The sequence below is a fragment of the Hirundo rustica genome, chromosome 5 (genome assembly GCF_015227805.2).
Source record: "Hirundo rustica isolate bHirRus1 chromosome 5, bHirRus1.pri.v3, whole genome shotgun sequence".
Classification (NCBI taxonomy): domain Eukaryota; kingdom Metazoa; phylum Chordata; class Aves; order Passeriformes; family Hirundinidae; genus Hirundo; species Hirundo rustica.
This window is the reverse complement of record NC_053454.1, coordinates 17,657,052-17,679,660: the sequence shown is the minus strand read 5'-3', so window position 1 is coordinate 17,679,660 and position 22,609 is coordinate 17,657,052. Positions and strand designations below refer to the sequence as shown.

Here is a 22,609-nt window from a genome sequence, read left to right as displayed (position 1 = left end):
GGGGGTGGGGAATCAGGCTAGTGGAACAGAAATTTGTTTAGGTTCATAGTCAGGCTCAGAAATGTCATCTCAGCCACTAATTTTTAAGACAGTAAAATCTGTTTTGTATTGTGTGCTCTTCTGCACTTTGATAAATCACAGTCTTCCCAAAGGGATTAGAGTATCATTTATATTAAATTGTAATCGTGTACATGATAGATTTTTCAGTCATTAAATGGCAAAAAATGGAGAACAGTCAGAACTTTCAAAGGGGGGGAAAAAAGAAGCTTGAAAGGAAGATGTATCTTTTTGAGAATTAACTGAGGTGTGCAGTTGTACTCTGCTGTTGTTACATGAGTAGCTCTGTGTTGGAGCAGAGCTGCTTGCTGAGAGCTCTTAATGAGAGGACAGTGTTTCCAAGCAAGCCTTGTATTTCATTTCCCCACAGTGTCGAACTGACTTTGTTTCATAACTAGAGGACATAGGACAAGCAGCAGGTTTTAATCTGTTATGAAAATGGGGGTATTCTTACTCACAAGTACTCTTCTGTCTTTGGGATGTGGTAATTTACTAGGCTCTCCACAGTTGCTGGTGTATTGCTGACATGCTTAACTTGGTAGGATAGAGAAAAAAAGTTTTGACTAATTGTAAAATCTGTTGCTTCAGTTTAGTCTTACAGTATATTTATATAAAAATTTTTATGAACAAGTTAAAATGTTTTTCAGAGTTATGATTGTTCAGACTCAGAGCAGATGGGCAGGGCAGAATCATATTAATTTTCTTTATTAAATGGTAGGCTTATTTGCGGAGGTGGTGGTAGGTTGGTGCCTGTCTTTCTCTTCTCTTCCCCCTTCTCCCCCCAGTATCTACTATAGGACAAGTCAGTTTAGTATTTTTGTTCATGGCCTTCAACTGATTTGCCTTTCTCCTTTTCCAATTTACCTTTTCCCCAGGCCATGATACCTTCTTTGTTTTAAGCCACAATTAACGTAATTATAAATAAGTTTTGGGGGGAAAAAACAAAAAATGGATTGAAGCTGTTTAATGTATGGGTCATAACTAAAGCGCTGCTCTTAAAAAACCCCATAGTCCTGGTCTTTGTGTGGGCTGTTTCCCAAAGTAAGCACCTTAAACCAGCAGCCTAATAGTATGTTTTGGTGCATTAAGTGCACATAAAGGTTGTCAGGTTGTTGACAGCAAACCATGTATTTAGTTTGGACTGAATGGGAAACTAGGTGATAGAAAGGAGCAAAAATAGCATTAAATAAATGAGCAGATTAAATGATTATACTACATTTCGTAAAAGCCATGGTGTCATGCTGTGGCATGGAAAGTACTAGTACTTCTCAAAACACTGAGTGAAGACAGTGATAGAATAATGTGAATTTTGCTTTTATTAGTATGAGTTAGAAATTAAAATACACTTAATATTATCTGTTTCTTTCAAATGCAGGACCCATTATATAGGGTGTTTATTCCACACCTGCATTTCCATTTTCTTTAATGCATTGATCTTTGTTGATTTGTTACCATGAATCACTGTTACAGTATGATTTTTTTTTTTTTTCCTTCTTCTGAAGTTGCATCTGGGATTCAGCTCACAATATCTAGTGCTTTGGGGCTTTTATGCAAATTTAAGAATAAAGAAAAACTATATAACACTGCACAAAAAAGCCCTCATTTCATAGGGATGCGTCATATGCAAAAAGGTGTTCTCATGTGATTGCAGGGCTTCAGTTAATGAGAAGACTAATGTAGTCCCAAGCAGCTGTAAAAAGATGAAGGATTTTTAATATTTAATCACTAGTTTTTTTGAAATGTAACCTCTTAAAAATTACACCTACTTAAACCCAAACTGAATAATTTTCTAGTATAGATCTCTATAAAGTAAATCACAAAATGGGAAAGCTTGGAAGGAATCACAATAGATGACCTGGTGCAACCTCCCTGCTCCAGCAGGTCTCTTATACCTACTCTCAGGATCTCGTGATCCTGATTGATATCAATCTTATAACGTACTAGAATGTTGGCAGACCATGAATTGACTGCAATACTATTTGTGGTCTTTGCTGGTTTGTGTCTGGAAAAGAAATGGTAAAACATTATTTTTGGATGGAAGTGAGATGAATCAGATATATGTAAGAGAATACAATAATAGAGAAGGATCATCATGTTGCATTTTTTGATATATATTTTTTATTTGAAGTAGTGCCAAAGGACGGTTTAACCTTCCACCACTACCGCTACCATCACAGCCTTTAGACATATTAATACCTTCACATGTCTCTGTATACCAGTGCTGATAGCAATACCATGTGGGAAGAGACTTGACTGGTGTGTTCTGTCTAGCAACAGACTTGCAGTAATCAAACCTCAAGTTGGTTTATGTTTCAGAACTATTTACTTTGTCTGTAGGGGCTTTCTGAAGAAGCAAATTTGCAATTAAAGTGTTTCATTCCATGGGGTACTAGCTCCTGGTAGAGCTATCAGCACTGGATTTGAATTAAGATCTGTTTAGCCCTCCAGTCTGTGTAGGTAACCTTGATGGCCTTCAGACTAGAGATTTTGATGCGTACGTAAAATTCTATTAAAATAATCAGATATTCTGTAGCTTTGAAACCCTCTTGTCTTACAGATGTGGTTAGGTGTTGATGTACCAAATCAAGGTAGTAAACAGTCCAAGATGCAGTTGGAGGCCATCCTGCCCTGCCCTATGCTCTGTGAACTGACCTAGCTAGGCCTTGTTCCTCTATCTGTGAATGCGTGACTCATCGATATGGGCGTTTGTGTTGGGCCCATACCAACCTTGTTTAGTCCCACAGTGTTTTGTTCGCCCCACGGAAGCAAAGAAAGCAGCAGATGAAGCCAAGATGAGGTTTGCCCACATAGATGGAGATCATTTGACGTTGCTGAATGTCTACCATGCTTTCAAGCAAAGTAAGTCTTTGTCTGTTTTAGTAAAATTATTTGTTAGGCTTTGTGATGCCAACTTCCATTTCTGGGTTCCAAGGACATTTGAAAGGCTTGGGTTTTGTTATATAAGTGCTACTTTCCTTTGGGGGGTCAAACAAAACCAAAAACCTACCCAAGCAGTCTTGTAATAAACTGATGAGCATGCAAACAAGCCAGGCTTTTAAATCAATGCCGAGTAACCTTGGACAGAGGAAGCAAGTGTTTCTGTAATTAAGAAATATTGGAAGTTTATTTAACATTAGTTATAAAAAAAATCTGCATAATTGCTTAGTGATTTTTCAGGGAGAGCAGTGCAGAAAAAGCTGTGCATTTGGAGAAGGGTATGTTCCTAGAACAAAAACCTTTTTAATCCTAACTTCTTGATGTGGTTAGGAATTCTGTAATAAGGCTTTGTAATAGATTGAGAGGCAAAGGGATGATGCATCAACAAAACGTAACATAGAACTGTGTGATACATATGTTTCAATTATACAATTTCTGTGGATGGAATTTAGAGAAAACAGGTGATTCTCTTCAACATAGCTGAAGTATATTTTAGCAGCTTAAAGATAATTAACAGGTGAAGCTAGGAATTCTCTTGAAAAATGAGAAATGACCCACTTTTTTAAGCAGTGACTTATATTGGTGGCAAATAAAAAGATTGCTATAAACTGCCAGTCATGTAATCTTAGGTGCTCTTGTTATACTTTCCTGCTAGCAAAGAAAAAACTAGGAGTCTTTTTACCATGACTAAAAAGAAATGCAGCTTAATGCCCCTTTCTCTTAGAGGTTTGATTTAGAAATTTTGTATTGAAACCTTCTAATGCTGTCATTGTGACAATCCAATATAAGTGCAAAAGTACAAGGAAATACATTCAGTTTACAATACAAACAATAGCTGAGAAACATCTATTACACATTTTTAAATATGACGTGTTGCTTGTAAATAAGACACATGTTGCTTGGCTTTTTTCTGTTAGCTTTTTTGTTAATAGGATCCAGAATATCTGGCAGACAATTTGTGCATATATCTGGAAACCATTGCTTTAATACTCAGCTTACTGAGGGATGGAATTATTTCAGGAATCATCTTGTGAATTTGTGAATTGACTTCTGGGATCACAGGACAAAATAGACAAAAGGCTACTACTATTTGTATCTAGAACAATATAAAAGGTCTCTGGGTTATTTGTGATGCCTAGTTCAGTTGGCTCAGAAAGCAGTATGCTTTGGTACTGCGCAGTAGAATCATAACTGTACAACAGCTTCATTCATACTTTATTTAAAATACATTCTGTAAGGTTAAGTGCAGGAAGGCACTTGGACTTACCTCAGCTTCCATAACCTTCATTCTTTTCAGTGCAAATTAAGCAGAGTCTCTTCTTTCCGAGAGTTACTTTAAGTTTTAATTTTTTAGGCTGGCTTTGTTGGATTATTAAACTGACAAAGATTAGAAGAGCATTAATTGAAAAGTCAGAGAATTGCTAGGGAGAACTGGGTTTCTTGATGTGAAACTTGCAGATATTTGTACTGACAGAATGGCTGAGGCTTGCTGTTTGATCAGATTTCTCAGAGCTCCTCAGCAGCAGGAATGGTTAGAGCAGAGAGTTCTGTTACAGTGGCTGTATTTTACTAGTCATATTTATGTAAACTGCTGTACGGTGTGTCACGCTTAGAAGAGACTGTTTGTATAGCTCTTAGTTGTTACTTGAATGCTTAATTTAAGTAGGGTTTCATTTCTCAAATACTGTGTAGTTATGTACAGTTGTCTTGTGTGTTCACTGCAGTTAAAGGCTGTGCAGTGTTCCTGACATCATGTTATGTTTTACTCTTCAGGTTTGGAAGATGGTTTTTCTGGTTGCAGGATGGGATTTTTGAAATGTCCAAAATTTAGTGGTGTGGTATTTCAGTAAAATGGCAGTGATTGTATTTGTTATATCGGGGGGGGGGGGGGCGGGGGGGAGCGAAAAATACCCCTGCTTTTCTTCTGTTCTGACTATGTACTTCCTGAATAGAAAAGTTTTGGGAAGTTACCTAGAGCAAGAAATCAACTGAATAAACCAAGAGCTGTATTTATAAAAGTTGATGGATATTTTTTTTTCTGGTTCAGCTGACTCATGAATCAGTTAGCTGCTATTTTATTTACTTGCTCTAATTTTGATTCATGTTTTCTAATGTTGCAGATCATGAGTCGGTTCAGTGGTGTTATGACAACTTCATTAACTACAGGTCCCTGATGTCTGCAGACAATGTACGCCAACAGCTGTCACGAATCATGGATAGATTTAATTTGCCTCGTAGAAGCACAGATTTTACCAGCCGAGACTATTACATCAACATAAGAAAGGCATTAGTTACTGGGTATTTCATGCAGGTATGTGTTTACTAAAGCTTAATAAATGTTACCTAAATTACATGTGGCTAACTATACTGCCATGTGGTCTTTGTCAGGTTGCTAGGTGATGACTCAAGTGGCACATTCTTCAGTCAAATGGAAAAAAAGTTGTGGGCAATCTTACTAGTTGTTACCTGATACCAAAAGGGGAAGTATAGCGGTATATGCATATGAAAAATATGTGATCTTTACAGAAAGAGAGTGTTTTGTTTAGTATATTTTTCCATGTTTATATTCCACTTTCTAATTACATGAGTCAGGTACTGGAGCACTTCTGTAATCTCAAGATGTATACGGTTTGAAATGCATTTGCCACTTGAGCCAGGATGCTATGGAAGCCACTCTCCAGTGATGCCACCTGTATACTTTGCATTTCAGGTTAAGCATGCCCCAAGCTAGAATGCAGGTTGCTTGGATTTCTGTTTGTTACTTTTTGGTTTGGTTTTGACCTGTGTGGGGTTTTTCGGTTTTGGTTTGTTTGTTTTTGTTTTGTTTTCCCCACTTAGTGTCATACTGCTGTGTTTTTTTCTTCAGCAGTCATCCTCACCACTGCTAGAGTCTCTTTGCTGGCTCTTGCAGATACAAACTGTGAATCTTCCTCCTCGTGGACTCTGGACTGTTATCATAATGCTTTCCATAGCAAAAAAATATTTGACACGTGTCTGCAACATCTCTGCTGAAGCCTAATACCTTGCTTCTGGAAGGCATGATCTTGTTATCTTTAAGAGGCTGACCAGTGCTCATGGCATTTTCTGATTTTTCCCTTGAGGTGCACTCAAGGTATTTAAACACTTGCCAGTTGGTCAGTGCTGTGCAGGTAAAGGTGGTGTGGGCCTGACAAGTGCTGCATTTACACACCCAAACTGGGGCACAGACTTGGGCACCCTGTCCTTAAACTGCCCCTGCCAAGTGCTGTCTCCAGGGCTCAGCCATCCAGTCTGCAGCAGAAACATGTTTTCAGAATACAGAAATATCAATGTCAGCAACTGCATTTCACTGTAATGCAAATGGAAGAGTAAGGCTGTTGGCTACTTTTAAATAATTAAATGGTTCCAAAGCCTAACTTGCTGTAACCTTTCAGACAAGTAGGCTGTAACTGTGTTCAGTCCTTTAATTTGGGACGTGTTTTCTGCATATTTCTTGACAAATACTTCAGAACACATTCCCACCTACACCTTTAATTCTGTAAATATTTTGAAAGACAAAGAAGAGTTCTGCCTAGCATTCAGTTTTGGGCTCCAGGCAGGTCTGAGTGCCACAGCTGCACTTTTGTTTGGCACTATACCCCATGCCTTCTTTCACTTAATTGGACCTGTGGGAAGGCCATGTACTTGGAAGTTGGTGTGCTCTCAGTTTGTTTTATGTTACTCAGAGTGAAACTCTTCCTGTAGTTGGTGTTTTCCTATTAGAAAACACCTATTCCCATGCATGGGGAGCTGCACCAGTGTTGGTGCAAATAGGTTTGTGGTCTCTGTGTCTTAAGAGTTAAAGGTCTGACTTAGTATTTTTGCTGTGAATAGAATAGTAAGTAGGCTTATGCAGATGAAAATTAAAGCCTGTCCAGAAGTCTCCTTGGGCTTCCATGGTCAGTAAGGTTGTTTACTGCCTCTCTCAGCCAAAATGCCTAATTGAATTTTTGGGGTGTATCAGGAGATAGCTATTGCAGTCCTGTTGAAACTGTTTGGAATGGAAGCCGTTTCAGCCGTTACTCTTCTGCTTTCAAGTGTTTCAGTCTATTTTAGTTCGAGTTTCTTCAACTCTTTAAACTTCCATGATAGTGTGGTACCCGTTTGACCTTGACTCTGAACCTTCTATGATGAAGTTCACATTGCTTTAAGAAACCTTCAGTAGAAAAATTTTAAATACTCAAATGTTATTTACCAGCAGTTGAATACTTACACTTTTAGTCTTTAAGCACATTACACCCTCTCCAAGCTAATATTCAGGCTGTAGCATTTGGGGGCTCTTGTTCAGAAAACCTTAGTAATGAAATGCATACGTCATCCTTTGTCGTCTTACTACAGAACATGTGTGGAATTCCAAGTGTGGGCACTTGCAAAATGTGTGCATGTACTGTACATAGCTTCTGCCTGTAAAGTACTAAGGTCTGTGGACAACATGTGGCAGAAGTTTATTCTTCAAACTTTCTAAATTTAAAAAGGCAGTGTGAAGTGGAAAAGCAGCCATTGTCTTGAAATACTTCTCATTTACTGCATTGTTTATACTTTGGTATTAGCCTACTGTCCTAAAACCAGTCATAAAATTTCACTGTGGAGTTTTCTGTACTAAGCAAGACCTTTGGTTAAGGACAGTGTAGGCTTGTACTGACTATTGTACTAGTACTGGTTATGTTATGAGTACTAAGTACTCTTGTGTTTACCTGCCTTCATTTGTGTGTCAGAGACAGATAAATGTGGAATTTCTGCTGGTGATGAGTCACCTTTCATATTTAAATGCAAATTTGAATTCCAGTAAATCTGCCATAGACAAGCAAAGTGAGAAGTAAAATAATTTAAAACTGTCAACAGTTCCGTGTATAGTAAAACTTCTGGAAAGATAGATATTGACAAGAAGTTAAATGTCTTCTAAATTTTTTGTGCTGTCTCAGGTTTCCTCTAGTTCTTATAATGCAAAACTTTTAAAGGTAACTTTCTGCATCACACATCAGAATGTGCAAAGGTAAGATACGGCAAGAATGATCTTTTACAAAAAGAGAAGTACTGATTTCTCAATTATTTTGTTCTGAACATAGCCTGTCTTAGGGAGAGGAATTGGCATATTGTACAGCTGTAATATATTTGTAATTTGGTCTCCTTCCTCCTGCCACGCTCCCTTCAGATACTGATAGGCACTGATGAGGTTCCTCTTTTTGAGGCTGAACAGGCCCAGCTCCCTCAGCCTTTCCTTATAAAGAGATGCTCCAGTTCCTTTATCATCTTTATAGCCCTTCTGTGAACCTGTTGCAGGAGCTCCATGTCTCCCTTGTCCTGAGAAGCCCAGGTGTGAAGACGTCTAGATGGACTTCACTAGGGCTGAGTAGCGGGGCAGGATCACCTCCCTCACCCTGCAGGCAATGCTCTTCCTAATACACCCCAGGGTACTGTTGGCCTTCTTGGCTAGAAATGTATACAGATCAAGCTTGGGATTTTTCTTGGGAGATGTGACTTAGTCAAACACAGGCTATATATATCATGGTCACTACAGAGGAATAGCTTAAATGACCAATACTGTACAGGAAGTAAGATGTCAGATGATTTGCCTTCTAATTAAAAAATCTCATTCTTGATGCTACTCAGTCTTTGGTGCTTATTTCTTGTATGGAATTATGTATATTTTGAAGTCTTTACATAATCAAGCTCCTAGAATAATAGAACGATAACAAAATAAACCTATGACACAAAGGTGGTCACTGGTGCATTTAATAGTATTCATTTTGCTCTTTAAAAATGCAGAAGAGCGGTGTAAAACTTTAAATCATTCAGAAACACCCTTGTGTGTGCTGCAAGCAGAAATTTTGGAAATCCAGGCAACTGCCAGGGTTCCTTTGGTCCATGCTAGCCTTCTTTTGTCAGAAAGAACAAGGACCAATCATTTCTCTAAACTGTCTGTCAAGGCTAGCATGCCACAATGCCTTGAATCTAAAAGGGCTGGATCTTGTGATGGTATTCCTGCTTTTGACCTTGCAAGTGCATTTGGGTTTAGTGTTAATATTTCTTTGAAGACCCTTGACTTTGCGCTCTAGGTTCAATGACGTGATAGCTAATAAATAAGCATAGGCATACTTAAAATTTCAGAAGAGGATGTATAATTCCCAATAAAATTGTGATGAGAACTTGAAGTGGAACTTTGTCCTCTGGTGGTATGTGCCACTGCTTCCATTTGGGTTTGTCGTGTTCATAAAAATATTATAATTGTCTCTAAATCATCAGCCACGTGGGCTTTCTGAGGCTGCAGTGTAATCTGTTGCAGAGATACATGGACTGGCTTGGCACTTGCCCATTCTTCTAGAGTCATGTTCAGCCTATTTCTTTGGCAATCTCAGGGTTCAGGTATGTTCCTGTAGTATCTCACTTGCTACCACTACTCAAAAAATGAACCCCCTTCCTAGACATACTGTGTATGATCCTGTGGTTTCTGCAGGAGCTCGTGCTGCCTATATTCTGAAAAACATCACAGAATGGTTGAGGTGAAAGGGCCCCATGGAGGACGCCTGGTCCAACTGCCCCTGTATTTACAGGCACTGGTATTGCTTGCAAGACAGGGTTTTGGAGGAGTGATATAAGCTGCCTCCTATTTGTCCTTGTTTGCTCCCTTATGTCAACCTTGGTGCCTGCCTGCCCATTCTAAATTCTTTCAGCTCAGTGCCCTGGCAGGCCACTTACAGAGTGGAAGCAAGAAGGGGCTCGGTCAGCTGTGCTGGAATAGTGCAGACCAGGAATGAGCAGGAGGATGCAGGAGCTGGCAGATCACTGTGGCTTGCTCTGGAGCTATAGCTTTGCTGTGTATTTCTCTACAGAGTAGTGTAGACTCTGTAGAAACATTTAAAAAGGACAAATGCTGCAGGTCACTGTTACTTCACTCAGGATTGAAGCCAGTCACAATAGTATGTAACCACATAAAGGTGGCTTGTCCCTCATATCAATGGTCTAAGGAAACATTTTCTTTGTAGTTGGGGTTATTCCAATTCTTGTCCTTCCCTGGAAATTAAGAGCTAGCTGTACACTTCTGTAGCATTTATTTTTCTTTGAGTATGCTTCAGAATTATATAAAGTCAATGAGAAACATAACTCTACCATTACAGATTACATGGAAAAAGAAATTGTATTTTGGAAAGGTAGAGTATAAGACTTTAGTGTTTTAATGTGTATGAGTTAGACTGAGGTGTTTAAGGTAGATTGTATTGAATTTTATAGCACGCTTTTCTAGAATGAAACCTAAATGATGCATTGATGTCCTTTTCTAGGAAGAACTAGAAGAGGTAAAACATACTTTTGTATGCATGTGTACTTTTGATTTGAAAAATGAAATTGATTTTTTAAACAAAACTTCCTTTGAAAAAAATCATAATCCCACAGCAAGGTGTGCTGTTTGTGCTAGGCATGTGACAGATGAGTGTCTAGTCTAGTCTGGTTTGCACCTATACTGCTATTTAATGCTACAGATGTTGCATTTAGTTGAGTAAAATTAGGCCTAAATCATTGCAGACAGTGTGCTGTTGATCTCCATTTAAAGGAACCTCTTCTGATTTCCCATACTTTATTTAAAGTGTTACTTCTCAAACTTGTGTGACAAAATTTGCAAACTATTGAAATACTTTGTTCTACTTGTAAAACACGTTCTGGATATTAATGTCATAACGTTTTAAAGAGAAGCATACTCAAAGTAAGTAATCTCTCAGTAAAGAGTTATTCTGGCTTAAAACTTGAGGTAGCTATTGCTTTAGAAGGCCTGGGGTTTTAATCTAATAGGTGGAGTTTGCTCTTGACTAGACATAAAAAAGTGAAATATACCTAGGAGTTCAAGAAATCAAGGAAGTATATAGTCTATTAAAGGAAAACACCTAATGATCTTATTAAAAATGTCTTTTTGGTGTTTTTTAGCTGTTGCCCAACCTATTTAATCTTTTTACTCAGAAAGTGTGTGTATATATATATAAAAGAAGAGGTTATTTTCAATTACTGATATTAAAGTGTTAATTTTATTTACTTGTTCTGTTAGATTAGCTGTTCGTACAGAGGATATCATTCTAAGGATAACTGTCTGCTTTACCAAGCCTTAATGAGCTAGGTATCGGACCATCTTGGCAAGGCAGGCATTATTCCCTTTCATAGAGCAAGAAGCTTAGTCAGAGGGAGGTTAATTGATTTTCACCAAGGTCACAGCACAAGTGTGTCGCTGAACTTACATTTTCCAGCTCTGAAACTCATGCTGTAGTGAGACCTCTCTCATAAAAGGATAACATTGTGGCTTACTGGTCCCACAGTGGCTACTGCAAATTAAATGCTTGAAGCAGATGTCTATAGTATACCACTGTTGACTTTGTGTGATGTTGCAAACCTGTCCAGTATATATTTCCTTCCAGTACTCTGTGTCTGCTGTGCTGCTGTTTTAATAATGATTATTCTCTCTGGGTGATAATTATTTTTGTATGTTTCTTGAATTGTGTGTTAGAATGTATACATACCGTAGTAGTTAGCAAAACCATCTGGCATCTTGATTGTGTCTATAAAAAACCATGAATACTTGAAGTGGTCAAGTAATGTGCCAAATTTAGATGAGGTTTGAAAGTTGGGTTAGTATGTTTTGTATAGAACACTTAACAATCAGCTTGAAATTGCTTCATTTGCAAATTGCCCGTGTTAATGGAAAAATGTCTTTTTTATTTAGGTGGCACATTTGGAGCGAACAGGGCATTACTTAACAGTGAAAGATAACCAGGTGGTGCAGTTGCATCCCTCCACTGTTCTTGATCACAAACCAGAATGGGTGCTGTATAATGAGTTTGTCCTTACAACGAAGAATTACATCCGGACATGTACAGACATCAAGCCAGAATGGTAAGCCAGACTCTTGGAACAGTCATGATCTACTCTAGAGTTCTTGGGGTTTTTTTCCCTTTTTTGAGTTGAAGTAATTCTTTTCACTTTTCCTGAAGCTAGTTTTACAAAAATGATTTGAGGAATGGCAATGGTATGGACTTGAGATGTCGTAGATGACTAAAGGTTTTCTTTGTGGGTACTTGTGCCTGTTGGTGGGTTTTGTGTTCACACCTCTGATGCCTGGACTCTGTGTGCAGTGCACAGCTTGACTTAGAACCAGTTACTTCAGTAAGCCTGGAGCTGCTTGGAGTTAGGAGGTTTGAGGGTATGTCCTTACACGCACTTGAATACCTGAGTTAGGAGATAGCAGTAACAAAGTATCAGTGCTTCTGTTCTCAAGATCTAGGACTTGTGTCTGATTTTTTCGAAGGCTCTGAACAGCATTTCATGCTTTCTTAAAATTCTAAGGGAAGAGGTGATAATAGTGGTACAGCTTGACATGTTAGAATATTTATTCATCAACTGAGTATATCAAGGAAATTAGAAGGCTGAATCTCTGCAGACAAGCAGAAATCTGAAGCATCCTGCCTGTCTTTAAGGTTGTACTTTAACTACCAGGTTGTAGTAAGCTTTGGGGACACAAGAAGCTCTTCTTTTGCTGTAATTTTACTGTTGTGCAGGAAGAGTTCAAAGATTCATAAGCCGGAAAGCACAGCATATATATTTATATTGTCTGTAGTATCTTAATGGAAAATGTTTTTGAATCTCTGCCCTGAAATCTTGTTTCAACAAACGCTGTCTAACCTAAAGCAGGATCCTATGGCTCTGGTGATATTTTTAAGTTTAAAACAGCTAAGGCTGACCTGTGCCACAAGTGGATGTTTGCATAGACTTCTGTGGCTGATGGACTCTGACATTAAGCAGAGGCTCTGGCTATGTGGGTCACCCTGGCCGGTACTGAAGCAGCAGCACAAGTCTGTAAGGGGCACATGGTCAGACAGGAGCATCTTGTGAGATTCATGTGTCTGGTTTTTGCTTTGGACTTGGACACTTGGTGAGGATGGCACTGCCATTTCAAGTGTGTGTGCATGTGTGTAAATTTCAGTTAGTCTTAAAATTGCATAATGAGCTGAAAATAGTGGATAACCTTTGTTTCCTTCAGTTGTAGAATTTCTGTAAGATGCATCTTAAAGTTTGAGTATCAGTAACAAGCTTTTCCTTTTTTGACAGGCTGGTGAAAATTGCCCCTCAATATTATGACATGAGCAATTTTCCACAGTGCGAAGCAAAGAGACAGTTGGATCGCATCATTGCCAAACTTCAGTCCAAGGAATACTCACAGTACTGAATTTATGCTTTGAACTGAAGTTATTCAGAGGACAGCTTTAAGAGATGAAAGGATTCAAAGTTCAAGTTGTGCTCTTCACTTTGGTTCAATAATGGCCTTTATTTGAAAGCTTTTTAATTTTTCTTTACAGTAAATATTCCATTCTGATTTCATAAATTAAACATTTATGCCTCCCTTTTGTGTTGACACTGTAGCTCATACTGGAAAAGCTAATCAATGTTTTGCAGTTTATTGAAAGTAGTTCTATATATAACAATGTTATAAGCATTTCTTTAGAAATGGTTGAAAATGCTTCTAAAAATGTGATTATCGACCATGGTATGCATGATCGTTGTAATTGTTGACATTCCTTTTAGAAGTTGTGAAATGTTACAACTTGTGCTTCTGTAGACACAATCTTCGGCTTCAGTACAAGGGTACTGACTTCAATAAAGTCTATTTATACTAATTTTGTGCCACAGTATGTCAGTATTTCTATTGTTTTGATTGAAATATGAGAAGCCCATTTAGTCTCCCATTAAACTGCTGTTTGACATGGCAGTAGTTAAATATTTTAATATTAAAAGTACAGGTGTTTAAGCAGCACAATGATGATATAATGTGATGCATACAGTGTTGATCCCTTGCAGACTTGTTAAAATTATTTAGGAAAACTCAAAATGCATGGAGATGTGTTAGGAGAATGCTTTCTTCCAACATAGCCCAAAGTATTTCTCAGACAGAACTGTAGTAGCGTGTCCTATAAAGTGAAGTGTGTGTGGCCAGGTAAAAATTGCCATGCTGGGCAATGATCAGGTACTGTTTAGGATCAAAACAATAGCATAAATGACACTGTAGATCAAATCACACTGCACCGTTGTAATTTTGTAGTGATTTTTCATGAAATATGATTCGACAGCATAATCCCGTGAGGAATTTATAGTAAAATTTGATCACAAGGCTGCAGTACCCTTCTTAGGAGGACAGGCAGAGAAAGTTGCTATTGTTCAGCCTGGAAAAAAGGAGGAGACCTTACTGTGGCCGTAAAAAATACCTTTAGAGGTTTTAGAAGAACGAATGAGGATTTTTACCAGGGCCTTTGGTAAAAACAATTGTTTTAACTCTGGTAGAGGGTAGATGAAGATTGGACGTAAGGAAGAAATTAGTCACTGTGAAGGTGGTGTGGCACTGCAGCAGGTTGTGCAGGGAAGTTGTGGGTGCCCAATCCCTAGAGAATTCCAGGTCAAGTGGGATGAGGCTTTGAGCAGCCTGGTCTAGTGGAAGGTGTCCTTGCTCATGGCAGGAGGGTTGGAACTAGTAGATGGTCTTTAACGTCTGGTTGAACCCAAGCCATTCTGTCGTTTAATGTATTTAATCAGATTTCTGTTTTTCCCTCCCCCTGGAATACACTGAGCTTTGGTCAGCTGTGCTGCTGTCATACTGTGTAATGCTGAAGCAAAAATAGGTTATGTTTACAGAGCTGGTAACTAACCTCAGACTAATTTTAAGCACTGATATTTGGAGTATCCTTTCCTATTTAAATCATAGCAGTGGACTATAAAATTACTTGGAATAATTTGAGGATTTTCTTCCAGTTCCAACTTTTTTTTTTTTTAATTGCTACTTATATGGTGGGGAGTAGAGAAGTTTTGAAAACTTTGTTAGCAACTGAAATAGTAATAACGAAGATGAAAATGTCAGAAGATTAACATTTGAGTGGATTTATAATACGCAGTGGCACTTGGGAGTCTGTCTCGGGTTTGCTAGGTGAGAAGGGAGTGTGAGATGAGATGAGTCTGGACTTTCCTGCCCTACCAAGTCATTTTCTGTAGGAAGAAGGGAAAGAGCTTCACTGCATAAAATGTTGGACTGGATTGTGTTTTCTGACTGCAGTTAGAAGAGGATTTAAACAAAACGGGGATTCTGAACTTCTTAAGCAACTTGATTTCAAACTAGTATTCCTGAACTTGCAAATGTTGGTTTTGCAAATTGCCGCTCTAGGATGACTCAGGCCGGATATGTGGGGTTTCCTGATGACTTGCTTTTCCTCTATGTGGTGAGCAGAGGGGGCTGCTTTGTGCAATGCTGAAAACCAGCTGCTCCCCAGGTAAGAATTGCTGTAGTATTTGTGTGCATCCTTCAGCTGAATGGTGTAGAACCACCTTCTGCATGACTTTCCCTAGGTCTGGCAAGGGCCACAGACAGTTCTCCGCATGAAACACCTTAGGGACCCCAGAACCAGCTGCCATCAGCTGTTGTAGCTTGGGTCCTTGGGGATGGGGGAGCAGATGGCTACGGCTGTGAGTGGAACTTGACACAGGAAAGATTTTGGCTTGTTTTTGGCGATTTTCTTTTCCCTCGAATTGTCATACTCACAAGCTCAGCTTGGGCTGTGACAGCTGACCAGCTCTTTTACTCTGCTCTGCCTTTTCTACCAGGTATGCAAATACTACTGGCCAAACTCGTGTCCTCTGACAGCTGTGCAGCCCTGCCACCTTCCAATTAAGCTGGTGACACCTGGGCTTAATTGGAAGGCTGGTGATGTCCCTGCTGTCACTGGGGTCAGAGCAGGCTGTGTGCCCCCACCCCTCCTGTGCGCAGTGGGAAACAACTTTCCTGCTGGGATGCTGATGGAATCTGGGGGATAATGCTTTAGGGAGACGTGAAAGCCTTGACACCTGGGGAACCTACTGCATTTGATACTTGCATGACACTTGTGTATTCCTGAAAAATGCCTCCCTTTATTGAAGAGCTGACAAAGCAGTTGAAATACTTGAGTTTAGGACTAAAGCCTTTTCTTATAGGGGACTGTGTACTGTGTATGGAATTATTCCTTTGCTAAGAATTGAGTAGTGGAGATTGGTCCTGGGGTCACAGTGGCTTTGTGCAGTCTTCTCTGCTCAGTACTGATCTCAACTGAGGCCGTTCAAGGATTCAGGGCAGAAACAACAGATGCACTTAAATCACTGTGGATACCTTAAGAGTTACTGCAAATCTCACTTTTGATGTAATTTTAGAGCCAAATGGCAGTAGGAGGGGAGCTAGATGTCTAAGGATCACTATATGTCTCTGAAGGAGTAATGACAGGGACAGCAGGGCTTCTTGGAGTAAGATATTTCCTGAGTCCTAAGGAAAACTATCAGGAGCCACCTCCTTAGCTACTCTGTCTCAAGGGTACAGCGGATGCATGCAGAGGAGCTTGTGTTTGAGAGGAGCTCTAGGTTCTTCGAAGTTCAGTGTTGATAGGTAAAACCTTGTTCCCTTTTTTCTGGTGGGAAAAATGTCAAAAAAGGTTGCCTTTTTTTGGCATTAAAAAAAACCCAAAAAAACAAAAGGAGACCGAGAAGGATGCATAGGAATTAGACTGCGCTATCTATGAGTGTAAGGAGGTTACTGCCTCCCTCTTAAACAAGTTAAAAATACTCAGACTTCTGCCCATCATCAGAGCTCTGGCTGCTTAAACGTACATACTTACGCAGAAAGCAGTAAATAAGGGGAAAAATTGGAATTAAGAGTTTGCTGGTGTTGAAAGAAATTCAGCTTCTGTTTTGTTCTGTGAAAAGCCACAAGAAGACACTGGGGCTCTCTCTGTTGGTCTTTGGAGCGAGGGTTCCCTGCCCCCAGAAGCTGCAGCATTTGCTGTTCTGCTGTGTTCCCTGTCTTACTGAAGCCATTTTAGAGTCTTCAGACTGCTAGCCAAGGGTCTTCACATGTTTTGGAGTAGAGAGGAACTGCTCCTTCAGATTAACTGGCTATCTGCTTTGGAACAATCTAAAAGGAAAGTGGTGTGTTGTTTACTTAGAGTGATCTTTTTTATCAGAGACATTCTGATGGTTTTTTGAAAATATTTGGTTTGTATATAATAAATTGTTTATAGTGTGGGACTTTTGAAAATACAGAGTATGGGTTAGATGACAGGAAAACAGTACTAAGTGAAAGTATATTTTTTGAAAAAGGAAGTCTTCCGTCTTAATTGTGCTGCTGTGTAATACCTCAGAGCAGTAAAGGGCTAGTATCAGTGTGAGGTAATAACTGTATTTAGGTTTGTTAGACACAGAAGTAGTTACTAATGGCTAAGTACATGTGGTTAGGTACATATCTTCCTTATGGAGATACAAAGAAGTGACCAGTTAATACTGTGTTTAGCACTTAGAATTTTTGTCAGGGAATAGAATAAATGGAGACTCCATGCTTTGCTGTGTCCTGATGTCATAAAAGCCCCTGAGCTCTTGCTTTTGGGAGATCTGTATGTACTGCGGTGCTGAAGACGGATGCTGACATTCCTTTAGGGTTCACGGGAATGTCTTCATTCTTTGTACCTGTGCCCATTCATGGAAGGTAGAGGGCAGCTGGCCTGGGCCAGCCTGGGTTGGTATGTTCTGTATCGCTTGGGTCAGTTTTGTCTGATCACCACCTCCCTTTTTGGATCAGGGCTTGTGACACAGCGTTGGTTTGTGACGTGTAACTTGCAGCCTGCACTGCTACACAGTGCATACTGGAAACTGCTTGTTATTTGCCATAAGAAATGCAGCTTAAAGCAAAAATGCTGACATTAGCTTTCACTATTGTTTTATTTGACAAGATACCATAGCAGAAGTCAAAAGGCAAAGAGTTTTCCTTCCATCCAGTCCAGCTACCATTATTAATTTATAATCAGATTGCTCTAGTTCATTTCTGATATTGTATAGCAATAAAAAGTCATAGCACACCATGACAGTAGATAGCGGAGAGTTATATTCCTGAAGTACACAAATTTATTCACTAACTGTAGTTTGTGAAGATTAGACATTTATCTTGGTTTTAGAACAGCTGAGGGTTTTAATAATAAACATTTTACTATTAGAAGTATAATCTTACTCTGGTAGTTTGTTGACCTTTCAAAATTATTTAACTTACTCTGATAGTTTATTGACCTAAATTTAACTTCATGACTATGTATGTGACATTAGATTTATGTGAAGCAGAGGGAAAAATTATCTACTTGGTCAGCCCAGTTCATTTTTCTACTAGTACCTCTGACACTGGTAGCTTTGTTTTGGGGTATGTATGCTTCCTGGAACTGTTCCTAGAATTGGGCATTGCTTTCCAGTAATACAAATGTCTCAGATTTTTAAGCTTAAAACAGTCAGCTTTTAAACCAGAATGAAACCATTACGAGAGCATTTGTCCCTCTCTTCACTTTTCCTTTCACAAATGACCAACTTGGGCTGCCTTTTAATTGGAACCGATGTGTTTGAGATAAGTGGTTAGCATCAAGGAGATCCAAGCTTCCACTATCAAGGGATTAAACTAAATATGGTAACAGCAGTAAAATAACATTCCTGTAGAAGTGATAACAAGACTAGTTCTGCTGATTGTAGGTGTTTGATCTTGCAGTTTCAACTCAAATATAGTGGTTTCTCAGGAACACTGAATGTATATTGGACAGATGATAAAATAATTTTCATTTGTGTACGTCTCAGCTCTGAGTGGTTCTTCCAGCTGTGAAAGCTATGCAGTAGTTTTGTTGTATAGAAAAATAAAACAGCACAAATTAATGCTGATAATAAATATTTCTTGTGGCTTTAAACGTGTTATTTTGGGTTGGTCTTATTCCTTTAGCTAAAGTAGGCCTCTTGCCTTCCATTTGAATTCAGTGTTTATTTTGTGAGCCTATTCCATTAATGTTCCCAGCCTCATTGCTTCCAGCAGCATAAACAATAAACACTTAGAGCATCAGCTCTTGCCGGGCTCCATTGAGTGGAGGGCTACTGGTGGATGTATTTCCTGAATGCTTTGTCTATTTAAATATTCAGCTGTGCAATCAAACCACTACTACTTACATTCATTTTAACCTCAAAAATATCAACCTTTTCAGCTTTATAAAGATGCTAGTGTTTGCTATCAAAATTCATTTACTAATTCAAAGACTCACAGACTTAATTTGACCTTTCAAACCTTAGAATGGTGTCTTTGAGGTTGTTTCATTTTGCATGTTGAATGACAAGCAACTGATAAGCCTTTACTGTGACAGGGATAGTACCGTTCTTTTAAAGAAATTAATGCCCTTTGAACCCTTCCTTGAAAGACTTAACAATTGGTACAGAAAGGCTTGCAATTTGTGCAGCAGGTTTGAAGCAGTGTGAGGCACAACAATGTTTCTCTTAAGCAGCTGTCCAAGAGGGCATTGACAGCTTTGTTCCAATGTGTTACTGGTTACACAATACACTGGAAGTAAACTCAAATTACTGCTACTTCTACATACTTTAAATAAATAATCTGATTAAGAGCAGAAAGCAAATAAAAGAATTGGCAAGAATTTAGAATTCCAGTCTTTATGTTCACAATATGTACCCTGTTTGTTGAAAACTGACATTTAATATTCTGTAAATTTATGGACAATGAACAGTTTCTCCTTGTAAGCAAATGACTGTTAAAGTGTTTTTGCTCTCAAGCTCCTTGCTGGACTTGCTGCTATGTAAATCCAAACACTATTTAAATGTCTGTTCTCTGCATTCTCAAGCATTGTCAAATACAAGGTTGAAGAGTAATGTGGTGGTTCTGACTCTTCTGCAGCCTACAGAAATCCTGCTTGCTTCTGGAGGAGGATTATGGAAGGTAAAGTGAATAGGAAAATCTCACTTTGAGATCTCATTCATAATCACATTTGTTCTTCACAAAATAATAATGGATATTATTTTTGCAAGTTAAGTTTAAGGTTCCAAATGTTTGTAGTCTAATGGCTTGGTATGAGACTAATGTTTAGATCTCTCATTAGGTACAGTGAGGTCTCAAATTAATTTGCTTTTATTTTTAGCAAACCTAATTTGATCATAAAAACAACTCTATAAATGCTGGGTTTTCTAGACTCAGAGTAGATCTTCCTAAGTGAGGAACAAAGTCAACAGCAAATCTTTGTTTTTACTACTTAAAAAATATAAATATTAAAAACCTGCTTTAAGAACAACAGTTTATTCTTTCTCTTGATTTTAGCCAATATGTAAAGAAAAGGACATGGGCTTACAACCTGCAAAACCATTTCTGGTACAAATGTGTGACTAGGTTTTCTCCTAACAAGATTTGTTTTTCTTAATTGGCTTAAATATGGTGTCACTGCAGAAATCCAAACATAGTGTTCTGTCAAAGCCCTTTGAAGTATCTATCAATTATTTCTGAGGCTGTGCTGCCTCTTTGTGGTATTTCTTGTGTAAATAGTCCGTATTGATCAAAGCTTTTCTTGGGATTGTGCAAAAGAGTTAAATGCACTTTCCCCATGTTCTACCACGTGTGGCTGGGAGTCTGTCTTCCTCCCTCCTCCCCGTTCCTTCCCACGTGATACAGCATATCCTGCCAAAGGAGTAGCTAAATATTGTTTGAATCTGTAATACAGTTTGTGATGGGAATGTGCCACTGCTGTGTCAATGAGCTTTGAATAATGTGCTGAATTAGGTGCATCCTCCTGCCTTTTTCATTATCTGAGTATTGAGATGTCCTCACACCTATCAGTACATCATCCTTAGACAACATCTTCACTGTGACCAATAAAATAATGCTGAGTGCACTCCTTTTTCATCCCTCAGTACTTTGCTAATGAGCCAAGTGTACTCACAAGCTGGCAGAATAGCTGGGGGGGGGTGGGGGGGGTGTGGTTCTCAGAGGTAAAGATACTTACACTAGAAGCAGGGACTCATGACAAACCAACCATCTTGATTCCTGCTAATTTGGGTTATTCTAGGGTTCTCCCCCCAGCTCTGATTAGTTACTTCATAACTATAATCATGCAAACATAATCACAGGAATGTTATTTTGGGGAAACTATAATCTGATAGGGCTTTAGCAATTTATTTACATTGTTAATTGGTGGTGAGGCTATAAAAGTTATGAATGACCTCATAAGTTCATGCCTGCTGACATCTGAATGGCATGTATTCACTGGTTGTTATTTATAATTTGGGGCGTATTGAACTGATGGAGAGAGATTACTCATGTTGAAAAGCTGCTGGAAGGCCTGAACTAGGAATTAAATTATCATAGTGGCTTCATTTTGTTAACAGTCTCATTGAAAATATCTTGCTTGCAGGACAATCAAACTCATCAGTGTTCTGCTCTTCCACTTCAGTAGACAAAGTTTTAATCAGTGGCACACTTGATCTTGCAGTATTCAAGGAAAATAATTTCCTGCATTTTTGAGATGAGCAAAAATCATGTAATCTAGCTTTAAAACTCCTGTCACTTCTTTCTTTTTGAATAATCAGCTTTACTTCATTCAGTTGACTTTTTCATGTAACTTCAATTATCATGATGATCCAATGCTTAGATGGAATTAGCTCATGGATGAAGAGGCAAGCAACTGAATCTGAACTCAGGCAAAGCAAATAATAGTGATGGTGAGATCAAAACATTTTGAGAAATGTACTGTTTTCTTGGCAGTGGTGTATTTTCAATTGGTCTTTGCATTTAGATAGCTTTAGAGAACCTTGGTACTCATTTCTGATGGTCTTATGTAGCAGCACTGCTACATAAAAAAGTAGTTTTTTTACTGTCCTTTCTTTTCCTTGGAGCTGCTATCCTATCTTAGCAGTCATCTAGCTTCAATTATTTTTTTTAGCCTTTGGATGAAGCACAACAGTTTATGCAATCTTCACCATCTAGCAAACTTAGAAAAATGAGTTGCATTCCAGGCCTTGATTTTCTTCTTCAAAAGTTACGGCCTGAACTCAGCTCTGGGATCGGAGACCAGGAGTACCAAAGCCAGTGCCAGTTACTTCTTTGGTGTAACTGATCTTTCTGAAATAAGGGTATAACCTGTTTGCACAGTAACCACAAGTATTTTTCTAATGGTATTGTGTAGCTGAAGTTTGACAGTGGCTCCCTAGGATACTTTATTGAATAATCTTGAGCTGTTCTCCTAATATTGGAAAATCTGCACCTATAGCTTGTGGTTGAGGCTGCAGAATCTGATGTGCAGAAGCTGTTCTGGGAACTCCAGGTCTCTCAGCTAGCTTGGAACTGGGCTCTAGCCATGTTAATGTGAAAAAAGCTATTTGGATTCATCTAGAGTACAGTGAGAAGCCAGTGGAAAAAAAGAACACTGAAAAGATGTTTTAAAGGTGACCGTGGTTGCTGTGTTCTCATCCACTTGTAGTTTGATTCTGTTATGTCTAATCTTACATTTCTGTATTAAAAACATGAGTTATCTTTTAAGTTAAATAGATGCCTAAACACTCTGAAATCTCCACTTATTTCTGCTTGAAATTGGCTTTTACTCCTCTGGGGCTAATTGCTTTTATAAACATTGTCTAACAATGTTGCTTGACTTTTCCAAGGGTCTTGTACTTACACTGTTGATCTCCTCAAATAATGAAAAGATGTAATACCTAGCTCCAGAGGTGCTCATAAAGCCAAATAAAATGATTTGTTGGAAAGTGCTAAGGAAGC

General features: G+C 38.7%; 1 protein-coding gene across 1 annotated transcript in view; it reads left to right on the top strand.

The window, feature by feature from the left end:
• The window catches only part of DHX15 (DEAH-box helicase 15), a 50,335-nt gene extending 31,574 nt beyond the window's left edge, over nucleotides 1–18,761 (top strand). Inside the window, exons 11-14 of the mRNA XM_040065805.2 lie at nucleotides 2,794–2,916; nucleotides 5,115–5,305; nucleotides 11,714–11,883; nucleotides 13,096–18,761. Coding sequence (XP_039921739.1) covers nucleotides 2,794–2,916; nucleotides 5,115–5,305; nucleotides 11,714–11,883; nucleotides 13,096–13,213 — 602 coding nt within the window. The 3' untranslated portion in view covers nucleotides 13,214–18,761. The remainder of the gene's footprint in view (nucleotides 1–2,793; nucleotides 2,917–5,114; nucleotides 5,306–11,713; nucleotides 11,884–13,095) is intronic.
• The last annotated feature ends 3,848 nt before the right edge of the window (nucleotides 18,762–22,609 follow it).